The sequence below is a fragment of the Callorhinus ursinus genome, unplaced genomic scaffold, assembly GCF_003265705.2.
Source record: "Callorhinus ursinus isolate GAN/ISIS: 27379988/994484 unplaced genomic scaffold, GSC_fseal_2.0 scaffold34, whole genome shotgun sequence".
Lineage (NCBI taxonomy): Eukaryota > Metazoa > Chordata > Mammalia > Carnivora > Otariidae > Callorhinus > Callorhinus ursinus.
Window position 1 is genome coordinate 6,179,195 of NW_027397096.1, and position 13,943 is coordinate 6,193,137.

General features: G+C 41.5%; 2 protein-coding genes across 8 annotated transcripts in view; one reads left to right on the forward strand and one right to left on the reverse strand.

Annotated features, from left to right (window-relative positions):
• RHOT1 (ras homolog family member T1) overlaps positions 1 to 3,933 on the forward strand; it is a 59,435-nt gene extending 55,502 nt beyond the window's left edge. For 4 of the 7 annotated variants that reach the window (XM_025851214.2, XM_025851216.2, XM_025851215.2 and 1 more), the window contains one exon: positions 2,828 to 3,933. In XM_025851214.2, coding sequence (XP_025706999.1) covers positions 2,828 to 2,945 — 118 coding nt within the window. In that variant the 3' untranslated portion in view covers positions 2,946 to 3,933. Of the gene's footprint in view, positions 1 to 1,210; positions 1,355 to 2,827 lie in introns of all 7 variants that reach the window. The other 3 variants (XM_073879413.1, XM_073879411.1, XM_073879412.1) reach the window with 1 other exon arrangement.
• A 7,630-nt stretch (positions 3,934 to 11,563) lies between these two features.
• LOC141370405 (large ribosomal subunit protein eL39) lies at positions 11,564 to 12,236 on the reverse strand. The gene has a single exon (XM_073879396.1). The coding sequence runs from the start codon at positions 12,188 to 12,190 to the stop codon at positions 12,035 to 12,037; it is 156 nt and encodes a 51-aa protein (XP_073735497.1). The 5' UTR covers positions 12,191 to 12,236; the 3' UTR covers positions 11,564 to 12,034.
• Between the last annotated feature and the right edge of the window lie 1,707 nt (positions 12,237 to 13,943).

Genomic DNA, 13,943 nt, shown 5'->3' on the forward strand with positions numbered 1-13,943 from the left:
ACACTGTTCTCTGTTCAGGTGCTGTCAGTCAGCTAAGCAGTGACAGGTGTGCCATCCATTATAAATGCGTTCTCATACAGAGAGATCCTGGTTAGTGCAGCTTTTAAATGCACATGCTAACGGCATAAAATAGGTCTCTAAGTAGCTTCCCAGGTCTATAGGTGTCTTAAATAACCACTCTAAGGTTGATGGAGTCATTACAAGTTAATAGTTGCCTTAAGTTTTAAACTGGCTATGTCTTCACCATGTATCTGTATTGTTTCTCATATGTAAATATGAATTGCTGTTCTGCCTATGGAAGGCTATACTATAGCTTGTGGAAAACAGTGATTACTATCTTGAAATGCAAAAGTAAACTAAGCAATAAAGTCAGAATAAGTTATTTCATGAATGGTAATTCTTGCTTAAAATACAACAAAGGGAGCTGTGTGAAACAGATTCCAGACTTGAAAAATATTTATGAGAAGTCATTTTGACTGACTTTAATGTGATGACAGCTAGCTTTAATCTTAGTCCTTTTCTTCCACAAATTAAAAAATAAATGTAAAAAAAAGAATCTTTTAAAAATCCTCCATCAGTGAAGGTGCATAAAAATCAGAGCGAGACCAAAGCCAAAGCAGAAGCTTTACTGCCCTTTTAGCCTGTGTTCTCACTTTAAATTCTATGCATCTCTGTTGATTTGGAGTTACACACTGTGAAACTCTCATTGTAGGTCTCTGATAGTCCCTGAGTTTGGGGTGTTGGACTCAATTTTTTGCAGATGTATGTCTGCAGTTGTTGGTAGTCTGCAGTCAGAAGCATCAGTACATTTTGTGATGAATAGTTGTTAGCCTCATTTTGAATGAATACCCATGATCACCACCTACGGACAGGTGCTGTTCAGGGACTGGATTCCAGGGCTTCTCTTAGTGTTTCAGACCTACCAGGACCAGCCTCGCAGGGATATATAGAGAATGTCTATAACAGCCTTAGGTTTTCTTGTCTGGTATGTGAGTGTTTTTAAAAAGTACCCATAGATTTTTTTTTTTTTTGGAAGTTTGGCAATTTGTTACAGAATACATTTATTTTAAATATAGAAAGCACGAGATGCATCATATTAGGGTGGCAACTCAATTTCTGTGTGGGATGTTTAATTGAGAGATGTTATTTTCAGTCCCCTTCTTTTGTGAGCTCTGCTGTGAACTGCAAACTGTGTGCATGTGTATAAAAGGTTAAGAGCCCGGGTAGCTGAGTGGGGTGCCATGATGTTAGCCAAGGACGAAGGCAGGATTACTCACCAGGTGCACGCCGTCAGCTCTGTAGAAGATTCTGTCTTCATGGAGTCATCCCATGGTCCACTTTGTCTTGAAGCCAGGTAACATTTCCCACAACCAGTGGGTTGGCCTTGTTGGGGTTTTTCCAACTGGAAAAACTGAAACCTATGAATTTTCTTCCCTAACTTGAAATCAATCGATCAATAAAACATTGCCTGTTGGAGGAACCAACTCACAAGGTGGAATGAACCTGTGTTATCACTTTGCTTTTGTAAAATAATATGTCAGGAGTGATTTTTTTTTTCTTTTTCTTTCTTTCTTTTTTTTTTTTTTTAAGGAACTGGGGAGGATAAGAAATTGGAGTGCTGGGTGTTGTTTTGCCATGGTGATAAGCATGGAACACCCTGGCTTGTATTATAGACTTGTTTCTAGGAGGGGCAGATTGCATTTTGTGATAACTAATCCGATCGTCACTCTATTACTGAGGCAAAGTCGTTTTGTACAGTTGATATTCTTGGCTCTTAACTCTTTTGCATATGTCAGTGTCCTGGTCTTTTAACGATGTCTGACTTTTGCTTCAAATCTGTTTGTTTCTTAGTTGTAAAATAACCTGACCTAGACAGTCTGAGCTCTAATTCTGTAAGTTTTCTACATCTCCTCAATTGTGCTCATTTAACTAAAACTCCAGTGACACTTGAATAAAATATTCCAGCTTTTGCTTTCAAGCGTTATCCTCTTTCTGGTAAGCTGTCATACTTGAGACTCTTGAGGGTGCTTAGCAGTGTCATTAACTGAGCATGCTCACAAACTCAGTTTGTGGTACAGGCTGTCCCTTTTCTTGTCATGCATAATATGGCTTCTTTTATGTCATTTACCTTTCAGTCCATCATGTTACATGATGTCCTTTAGTTCATGCCATTGTCACTGCCTGTCTGACTAATATCAGGGTTGGTTTTTTTGGGTTTTTTTTTTTTTTAATTTTCTTTCTTTAACCAGCAGTAACCCAATTAATGTGAACTGGTAAATCTTCCCCATGCCCTTTGGGATTTTTTTGGTAAATTTTTATGGGGCTCAGTGTTTCCAAAGTTGATTTTGAGCATTGCTCTTAGAAAAGTATGGTCACTTGTCACTTAACTGCTTACATGATAGCTTTTGATTCCGGGGCACAGGAGATCACATATTAAGTTCCATGAAATGGACTCTCAAAATTTTGAGATCTTGGTTCTACCTCTCATTTTGAAGGACCGTGGTGGGATTAAAAAGTAGTAGGTTGATTTGTCTACATTCTCCATTTCCCATGTGAAGAAAATGTCTAAAATTTTAGATGTTGATTACTCCCAAGTAGTAGCTAATTGTAAAGACATTCGTCTTTATTAATGTCTTCATTATGTCTTAAGATAATGATTATCTAAGCGATGTACATGTGGCTATATTGATAAATGTTTTTGGTAAGCATTACTGTATGCAATTAGCCTGACAAGTGTGCTAATACTTCCCTAAAAGTAGACTGTTAATATAATTGGTATTTTCATACTAATCATGTTTTGAACATTAATTATATTTTCTGACTACAGGCACGTGACACAAGCTGACCTCAAGAGCTCCACGTTTTGGCTTCGAGCAAGTTTTGGTGCTACTGTTTTTGCAGTTTTGGGTTTTGCTATGTACAAAGCATTGTTGAAACAGCGATGATTAAAAAAAAAATACTGGCCCTACCAAAAACAAATACTTTTATGTATTTATGTATGCTTTAAATTCTGCTAGAAATATTGAGATATTTATACATGCAGAGTTACTTTATTAATATTTGTAATTCATGCATAAGAGTATTTTAATGATAGTTATAACTGCAGTATTGGCTAGCATATGGAAAGAAAGAGCTTAACAGCCAAACTAAAATGGCTAAATTTCAGAGGCCAAAAGGGAATATTTTGTAAATAATGTACATATTCAGGCAAGATATGGTCTCCCAAACTAAATTCTAGAAATGATGTTTCTAGATGTTTCTACATGGTATTGTTAGTGTTTGGTTGGCCCACTCTCCTAGATCTAAGTCAGCTCAGAGATTGTATTTACTCATGGATCACTTATTTATTTCACATTTTACTCAGAACGATCCTTTGGGTTCTTTAAAGAACACCAGGCACAATTTGCCATTTTCTCTCCATTTTTAAAAACAGATGCGTCCCAGTCGGCTCACACCTCTCTTTCAGTCACTCGTTGGCAGGCCAGCCTCAAAGCTGTCGTGCCGTGTAGAAAGTTGCATAGCTGAGTGAAGTGCTTCTTGAAGGAAGGAGTGAGTTAAAGGCAGTTAGCTGGGGCATTACCTATATGATTATGTTGCTTCCTTTGTCTGTATGTGGAATTTTATAGCCCTTTCAATCAAATGAGAAAAAAGATTTGTATATTATCAATGTTTTTAGTTTAAATAAACAGTCACCGTTACTACTACTGAACTTCCTCCCCCAGTGTACATCATTTGATAACGGCCGTGTCTGTTATAACGTCTTAGAGTGGCTGCACGTGTCAAAGTGTTCTCTGTCTGGCTAGGATAACCCGGAGGCAGCACTTGTTTAAATGGTAAAATAAATCTAATGAACATAAGCTCTCATGATAAACCTACTTTTTTTCCATCATCAACCTTTTCGAGTATTTAAATAAATAACTGCTGTGGACCATGCTCTTGAGTTTTTTGTCTTACGAAGTAAATATTTCTGTACAGGTGTGAATGGAGTCCTCTGGTTTCTATCTTTCTTACCTTGAAAATTATTTTTTGTTCAAGCAGATAATACTCATTAGGAAAGAGGACAAGTATGATTTGTATATAGAAGAGGAAGTCTATTTTAAAGTTGTGGGCAAATCTATTCTTCGAGGAGGCCAGTTGTTTTCTCTCGCATATACCTAGCTTCATGTGGTTTCTGCTGTGACGTACGTGTTTACCTGCTCCTCTAACATGGATTTTTTTTCCTTTTTGCTGTTCTGATGGACGTCTAAAGACCACACTCCCTGAGCAGCTGGAAACAGCATACCTTACGAGCTCTACACTTGTAAAATAACCTGTGCCGTGTTTAGCTGCGTACTTGCCTGTCCCCCCACTTCCCATTTCCATTCTAAATTTAAGGAAGGAAAATTAAGCAAAAATCTGGCGACTGCTCATTTTCATTTTCTCGGAGTCTCCTACTTAGATGTGTCAGTTACACAGCTTCCAATGACAGTCCATTCTTGCCTTCCAAGTTCTTCCCTGTTGAGACCCAAATGGATACACCTTATAGGTTGATGTGTTTGTGAGAAACTGAGGAAGGAAGGTAGTTTGCCAAGATGTGGAAAGTGACATTAATATATGTAGACTTTTCTCTCTTAATCTTTTCATTTGAAGCGCAAGTGTCCGATTGGCAGGAAGGCCGGCAGCCGCCCTGTCTCACCTGCTCTTGACCCCGTCCCCCTGCTAAGGCTAGCAGCCTTCCTGGACTGTCAGTGAGTGCAGGCGGGGCAGGTTTGCAGGGGGAATGCTCCCTGGTTTCTCCTCTGTAACCGACCGAGTCATGCAGATATTTTCTTCATTTCACATTCACTTTAGGGACCAGTTAATGTGGGGAAATATGTGAATAAATAAAGTAATAGACTTCTGGCTTTTACAGTTTACTCTCAGAAGATGCAAGCTATAAGAGCACTTAAGGGGAAATGAAGAAAGTAGGGACTTGAGGATTGGAAAGAAAATTTTTCACTTTGCACCAATTGCATTCTCTCTTAAATGGATGGTTCTGAGGCTGCTTGCTACAATATATATATTTTTAAAGATTTATTTATTTATTGGGGGGCCAGAGGGACAGAGAGAGAGAATCTCAAGCAGACTCCCTGCTGAGCACAGAGCCCAAAGCAGGGCTCGAACTCACGCCTGAGCCAAAATCAAGAATCGGACGCTTAACCAACTGAGCCACCCAGGTGCCCCGGCTTGCTACAATATTTTAATGAATAGTGAGGCAGTCATGTGAAGAAACACCACTTCGAAGGTTTGTGGTCCTATGGCATAATGTAGTAACTTAACCTTACTTAGCACATCAGGGCTCTGTTGCTTCTTGCCATTCATGCCTCTCTCTTTTACATTTGACGACAAAATGAGTAATGTCCCACGTTGCTGGAGCTTATAAATGCTACAGTGGAGTGCGCAGTGGGTGTTAGGAGTTTGGGGGGCACATAACCATTCTGAAATGACCCGTGAAAGAAGAGGTAGGAGGGCTGTGGGTATCTATGCATATCTGTACATCAGGAGAAAGTACCAAGGAGGAGACATACTGATGAGCCAGTCCTGAATGAAATGAGAATTTTTCTGACCTGAAGGGAAGGCAACTGAATAATGAATAGCAAAGGGAGAACAGAGGTAAGTGCTCAAACTCTTCGTAGAGTATAAATCTTTCCTAAATAGGCCCTGAGAATTCAACTGGTGTTAGCTTTGGTGCCCCTTTTGTCTGAGTTGTACTAGTAAAAATCAACATAAAAGTGTCTTTAAAGTATATATACAAACTGGGGCGCCTGGGTGGCTCAGTCGGTTAAGCAGTTGCCTTCGGCTCAGGTCATGATCCCAGGGTCCTGGGATTGAACCCCTCATCGGGCTCCCTGCTCTGCGGGAAGCCTGCTTCTCCCTCTCCCACTCCCCTTGCTTGTGTTTCTGCTCTTGCTCTTGCCCTCTATCAAATAAATAAATAAAATCTTTAAAAAAATAAAATATATGTACAAATCTTAAAAATGAGTATGTGACCAAGTTGTCATTAACACATTTATTTGGCATTGTCCTTTAAATTTTAATAGTCCATGTGTTTTTAGGAAGCTGATTTGGGACTAGGTACTTTTTGGAAAGTAGGACGTCAAGATGCTAAATTTATTTAATGTTTATGGCATGAGAGTGCTCCACGCAGGTAGCCTGGCTGTTCCAAAAACCCCAGTCTCCAGATTTCACAGCCCCACTTGTTAAAACCTCTACACTTGCAAGTAATTCTTGTCTTTTTAACTCTGTTTATCAAAAGTCCATCTGTGAGAATGAATGTCTGTTAACCTGTTTGAACCTCAGCTCTGTTTCCACTTCTGTCTCTGACCTGTGAGGAGGATCAGAGTGACGAATTTGACATCTCTTTAGTGCATCCCAAATTCAAAAATGCCCGTGGCACACGCCAACTATTCAAAACCTTTTTCCCCCAATTTTTTTGGCTCAAAGTATGGACACCTTTACCAGAAAGCAAGATTTTGATGTCATTAGGAAACACTTCCTAACTTCCTAGTACCTTTCTGGTTTCTGGATGTATTTTCTAGGGGTAGTGTTTTGCTCTGTAGATTTTATCTTCTCCTTTAGCATAGACTGTTGCAGAAGTCAGACAGTGAACTTGAGGGCTTTCCATTTGTTCTGGGTTTGAAAGCTGTATGTCGGATGTATACCCACAAGGAGGCATTGCCAGTATTATCTTTAGACATATACATTGGAAAAATCAAATTCCACATGATCACTTTTTCCTCTTTTAGGATTTTCCTATTCGTGGTTTATATTTAAATCTTTTATAATCAGACAAACCTTGGAAGTTTTTATTAGAATCATGTGGGTGTACATGGGGTAGAATAACTTATGGGTCACAAACTTTTTCTGTAAAGGGCTAGATAGTAATATGTTTGAAATTTTTGCTGCTCTCCACCCTGTCATAACAGAAGAGCAGCCACAGACAAAACAAATGGGCATGACTGCATCCCTTTATTATTTATTTTTAAAAGATTTCATTTATTCTAGAGAGGGGGAGCATGAGCAGGGGTAGGGGCAGAGAGAGACGGAGAAGTAGACTCCCTGCTGAGCATGGAGCCCGACGTGGAGCTCAATCCCAGGACTCTGGGATCATGACCCGAGCCAAAGGCAGATGCTTAACCAACTGAGCCACCCACGTGCCCCACATGACTGCATCCTTTTAAAAAAAAGAAAGAAAAAATTTAGAGAGTGAGCACACATGTGCGTGGGGGAGGGGCAGAGGGAGAGAGGAGAATCTCAAGCAGATTCCCCAAGAGCAACTAGGAGCCAGATGCAGGGCTTGATCTCATGACCTTGAGATCATGACCTGAGCTGAAACCAAGAGTCAGACACTTAACCGACTGAGCCACCCAGGCGCCCCACCATGACTGCATTCTATTTTGTGTTTTTAAAGATTTTATTTATTTATTGGACAGAGAGACAGTGAGGGAGAAGCAGGCTTCCCGCAGAGCAGGGAGCCTAATGTGGGGTTCAGTCCCAGGACCCTGGGATCATGACCTGAGCCGAAGGCAGACGCTTAACGACTAAGCCACCCAGGCTCCCCACCGTGACTACATTCTAATAAAACTTTGTTTATAGGCATGGAAATTTGAATTTCGTATCATTTTCATTTGTCACAAAATAAATATTTTTAAATATTTTAACCACTTAAAAACATAGAACCTATCTTAGTCCAAGGGCTGTATAAAAACAGGCTGTGGGCCAGATCTGACCAATGCCTGGTATAACTGATTAAAGTATAGTAATAAATGCATAGCAGCTTTTACTAGTAGTTAAAAAAAATTTTTTTTACCTGATTGTTTTGGAATTTGAAAAGGTCTGATATTAGAAAGAACTTGAAGGTATTGTAGTCCTGATTTATTTGCCGGGAAAATAAGATTGGATCTGTGGGAGGTGTTTCACTTGTTTCACTTTTGCCGATGGTATTATTCACCAGAACGTAGTGCTCCGGCGGGGCTGAGGCTCACCTTGGAGGGCAGTGTGGCCTAAACAGCTAAAGAGAATATCAGTTTCACTTCCTAGGAGCAATTCCCTGGAGCTATTCTTTTGGTACTTTATCCATGTTTGTTTTCCATTTGTGCAATTGTGTAATTGCACACCTGGAAAGTAAAAGAATCCTACAAGAGCGACGCCTGGGTGGCTCAGTTGGTTAAGTGTCGGCCTTCAGCTCCGGTCATGATCCCGGGGTCCTGGGATCACCTGTGTTGGGCTCATTGCTCAGAGGGGAGTCTGCTTCTCCCTCTCCCTCTGTCCCCCCCCACCCCACCCCGCTTGTATGTTCATGCTCTCTCTCTCTCAAATAAAATCTTTAGTAGGAGAAAAAAAAGAATCCGACAAGAGTGTTTAGTATGACCTCTGGTTTTCTGGGTGATCGGCCCCCTTGTGTGCATGACAGTGTGATAATGCTTCTTATTTCTTTAGATATTAAAGTCAAATTATCAGAGCTAAAATAGACCAAGATATCATCTGTCCAACACCATACTTTTATAGAATAAACAGCACAAAGAGTTAGAAGTGACTTATTCAGAGCCGCACTATTAGTCTGTGCCTGAGCTAGGACTGGAACCCAGGTCCTGACTCCCAGCTCAGTGCTCCTTCCACTATAGGACCCAGCCCTTGACAACTTGACTTGACTTTTTACTTTTGGTAAATTTGCAGTATGTTCCGTTTTAAAAGCCAGGCCTAAGAAGAAAGAAAAAACCAATGGCATTTTGACATTTCTATTACTAAGAAGGGTTAAAGTGGGCAAAGCAAGTTTTCTGGAAGACTTTCAGTTCCTCTGAGGCATATTGCCTTCACTTCTGGTAGCTGTCACCAGGTAATTGATGGTATCTATTTAGAGGAGTGCAGGTTTTATTTCAGGGATAGATTACTGAGGGAAGTAGGGCTGTAACTACTCTTTTAAAAACGCTGTTTCTGATTTTTGTTTAATTGTTCTTAAATTGTTAATTTTTTTTTTAAAATGCTTTCTCTTTTTATTTATAAGTAGAAAAGTACCTTGGAACAGAGGCTTTACCAGAGGGGGAAGTGCCTAAGAAGAACATTTTGTCACTGACTTAACTCCTTTGATGTCTGCTTCTCTGATTTGCCTCTGTGGGATTTCTGTGAGTCCAGCCTCCTGCATGCACCCCAGCCACTTCTGGGTACCGTCTAGACCTGAAGCGGCTGAGTGTAACACATCCAGTTACTCTTTTTACCGCTTCCCTCTCATCTCTTACTCCCCCCGGCCCACAGATTCTCCAAGTGTGGTCACAGTGCTCGGGAACTTGTAAGGAATAGTTTTCAGGCCCCACCCCAGACCAGCTGACTCAGAAACTTGGAAGTTGGCGTCCAGCGAAATGGGTGCTCACAACCACCCCCCCTTCCCCCCCCGCCCCGGGATTCCAGTGCATGCTGAAGTCAGAACTGCTCCCTGGACATTTGGGGCAAAGTAGTTCAACACACAGTCTTTGCCTTCAAAGAGGTTACAATGTGCTTGGAAAACTAAGTTAACAGTGGTTAAAATTACAGAGTAATTAAATTATGGGTCTGTTAAAAAGGTTAGCAGACTTAGGTCTTTCTTTTCTATTCATGATAACATTCAAATCGCAAAGTGGTTGACAAGGCCCTGCAGACCTGACCCAGACCTTGTTTGCCTCCAAATTTGCACTCTCCCATTTGACTACACCCCAAAGAGATCTTTCTGTTCTAACAATGCACCTCACTTGCTCTGTTGGATGCTTTGCAGATGCTCCTTCTAAAACCCTGCCCTCACAGCTCCTTATCCTTTAGGTCTTTGGAGGGTCGAGGCCAGGCTGCCAGTGTCCAGGATCTGAGTCTTGCTGTTTAGGATACATCTGTCCACTTCACCCCTGTCTTCGCAGCATGGCTCCCCAGCCCTCACCTGTGTTTTGTCCAGAGACCATCTCTTCTACCGTCTCTGGAGGCTCCATTAAAGGGTTTAAGCAGGGGAGGGATGTATTAGGCAGGTGTCTGCAGATTGCCCTTTCCTCTGGCACTGAAGAACTGAACCTGAAGTAGCTGACCGCCTCTGTCCTGCTGGGCTCTGCCTTGCTGGCCGCGCACCAAGTTTCAGATCTTTGCCCCACTTGCCGAGCACCTGCCTGCTCTTAGAGTACCCAAGGGAATACCTGTCCATCTCCTGTGTCTAACTTAATTTTCTTGACTTATGCAACCCTTTCCTGAGAAGCAGCGATACTCAGTCACTGCTGTTCTTGCAGAGACACTGACGAGCAGCTCTAGAAACTAAGTGATCTCTTCGTGGTATTGGGAATTCACTGGGTTGCAGGTGCAAGAGTATAAAAGCGTGGACTTAAGAGGTAAGGCCTGAGTTTGAATCTCAACTTTGCCACGTTTGTTGTGCATTACTTGACTTTTCTGGTTCTGTCTTCCCCTCCCTATAAAATTAAGTTTGGGATCATTGTGTACATTCAATTGAGCTCTGCCCCTGGTTTTTTCACCTTCGTCCTTCCCCAAGAGAATAGTCCCCACAGCAAGCACTGCTGGGTGGCAAGGCTCTGCTCCTCCTATGCTTGAGCAGAGCTCAACCGTTGCCCCTGGGAGAGCTGGGGAGGCCTGGGTGGCAGCCAATTTTTTTCCCCTGTGTGTATCTGAGAAATGCCTTGACTAAGTTGTCTTGAGTATTGGGCCCAACAAAATGTCCCTTAGCCCCCTATTGCCTTGGCAGGTGGCGCAAAGAGCTGACTTTCCTATCTTGCTGACTACTTTCTTTTTTAGTCTCTGGCTGGCTGTGGGACCTCTGCCGAACCTCTCAAGTGTTAGTGTTCTCCAAGGTTCTGTCCTGGGTTTTCTTACCCTACCTATTCTGTCTCTGGGTGATCTCCTTGAGCTCCTTGACTATATATATTTTTAACTTTTTATTTCAAAATAGTTTGAAACATTTTACAAGTTACAAAAATAATAATAGGGTCTGCCTGTTCTGGGCATTTCAAATAAGAGGAGTCATACAATATGTAGTCTTTTGTGAGTGGTTCTTTCACGTACAATAACGTTTTCAAGGTCCGTCTACACTGCGACATATATCACCACTTCATTCTCCTTTTTTGGCTGAATAATATTCCATTGTATGGACATACCACATTTTGGTTTTGTTCTCAGTTGGAACACTTAGATTGCTTTTACTTTTTTTTTTTAAAGATTTTATTTATTTATTTGACAGAGAGAGAGAGAGCGAGAGCAGGAACACAAGCAGGGGGAGTGGCAGAGGGAGAAGCAGGCTTCCCATGGAGCAGGAAGCCCGATGCGGGGCTCGATCCCAGGACCCTGGGATCATGACCTGAGCCGAAGGCAGACGCTTAACAACTGAGCCACCCAGGCACCCCTGCTTTTACTTTTTTTAAAACAATTTTTAATTTTTATTTTTAAGTAAACTCTACGTCCAACGGTGGGGCTTGAACTCATGATCCCGAAATCAGGAATTGTGTGCTCCAGCTGAGCCAGCCAGGTGCCCTTCACTTTTTGACTAGTATGAGTCATGCTCCTATGAACATTTGTGTACAGTTTTTTTTTTTTTTAAGATTTTATTTATTTGAGAAGAGAGAGCTCGAGCCAGGGGAGGGGCAAGCAGATACCCTGCTCAGTGGGGAGCCCCATCTCAGGACCCTAAGATCATGACCTGGGCCTAAGGCACTGAGCCACCCAGGCACCCCCTAGCCACACTTTACATACTTGCTTGTCAAGGGACATTTCTATCACTGCAGGAAGTTCTGACAGTGCTGTGCATGATCTGACAGGTGGGGAATTCAGTACTTTGCAAATCAGAAACACAACAGTAGTAGAGCCGAGAGGTCTCACATTTATTACTGAACCAACCTACTGGTGCAGAGGCATAGTCAAGAGAGAAAAATCATTTCCATGATAAGACAAGTCTATGGCCAGGTAGGAAGGATGTTTACAAAATGACAGAACACATGATCTTCACGCAGCTTAATTAAATATGTATGCCAATTAGGTGTGTCATCTCATGACGTGTGACGCCTTACAGACCCAGCTTGGTTCTTCTCCAGTGCCTCCTTTTGGAGTTGTACCTGATCTTATTACCAGTTTTCATCCGAATCCACTGGGGAATGGGACGATTCTGCTTTTGTTTCTTGGCCAGGAATCGCTTGATTCTGAAAGTCTTGTGAGAAGACATGGCGAGAAGCAGCCAGCCACGCAGAGCAGGATGGCGGCGAAAAAGAGAGAGCTTGTGTACAGTTTTTGTGAGTGGATATGTTTTCACATTCCCTTGGGTATATACCTGGGTGTGGAATTGCTGGGCCTTCTGTAACTCTGTGTTAATATTTTGAGGATCTGCCAAGTAGTCTTCCAAAGTGGCTGCACCATTTTACATCCTCAGCAGCAATATATGAGGGTTCTAGTTTCGACACATCCTTGCCAACACTTATCTGTTTTTTATTGTAAACATTCTGGTGAGTGTGAAGTGGTATCTCATTGTGATAGTGCCTAATACTGATCTTGCCCAGAATAGTTATACTTGCCACATTTTCTACTTCTATCATTTCTTCTACTTTTATTAATTGGGATTGTACTGTAATAATTTTTTTTAAGTAGGCTCCACACCCAGCATGTAGCCCAAAACAGGGCTTGAACTCACAACCTCACGACCTGAGGTGAGATCAAGAGTCGGATACTTAACCAACTGAGCCACCCAGGCACCCCCAATTTCATTCTTTTTTTATGGCTGCATAGTGTTCGTGTGTGTGTGTGTGTGTGTGTGTGTACATCTTCTTTATCAGTTCATCTTTTGGACACTTAGGTTGTTTCCATATATTGGCTATTATAAATAATGCTGCAGTGAACATGGGGGTGAGTATATCTTTTTGAGTTAGTGTTTTCATTTTCTTCAGATAAATACCCAGAAGTAGAATTGCTGAATCATACAGTAGTTCCATTTTTAATTCTTTGAGGAACCTCCACACTGTTTTCCATAGTGGCTGCACCAGTTTTTTTTAAGATTTTTATTTTATTTTTAAGTGATCTCTACACCCAGTGTGGGGCTTGAACTCACCACCCTGAGATCAGGAGTCACACACTCTACCGACTGAACCAGCCAGGCGCCCCTGTGGTTGCACCAATTTAAAATCCCACCAACAATGCATAAGGATTCCCTTTTTTCCTCATCCTCACCAATACTTGTTGTTTCTTGTCTTGTTGATAATAGCCACTCTAACAGGTATGAGGTGATACCTCATTGTGGTTTTGATGTGCGTTTCTCTGATGATGAGTGATGTTGAGCATCTTTTCATGTGCCTGTTGGCCAACTGGGTGTCTTTGTTGGAAAATGTGTATTCAGATCTTCTACCCATTTTTTAACTGGATGTTTTTTGTTTTTGTTTTTGTTTTTTTGCCATTGGGTTATATGAGTTCTTTATATGTTTTGGATATTAACCCCTTATCAGATATATAATTTGCAAGTATTTTCTCCTGTTCTGTAGGCTGCCTTTCCATTTAATTGATGGCTTCTTTTGCAGTGTAGAAACTTTTAGTTCGATGTAGTCCCATTTAGTTTGATGTTGCCTTTACTTTTAGAGTCAGATTCTAAAAATCATTGCCAAGACCAGTGTCAGGGTATCTTAAATCATCACTGTGTACTCAGGGCCTAGAACGATAGTTGGCACATCGTCAGTGCTCAATAAATATGTTTTGGATGAACAAATGAACAGACAAATAAACAAAACCAGGCAATTCGCCTTAAAACTCTGTGGAAGTCAGTGAAACATATTGGACTGAGTGGGGAGATAAAAACTAAAGGGAAACCTAAATGTTTCCTGCTGAGATGGGCTCTGACAACTGAGCTGTGTGGAGGGGCCCCAGCAGAATCAACTACAGGATGGCAGGGACTCAGATACTTTGGATCCAGTGGCCCCAGGCCTTAGAATTGGGGT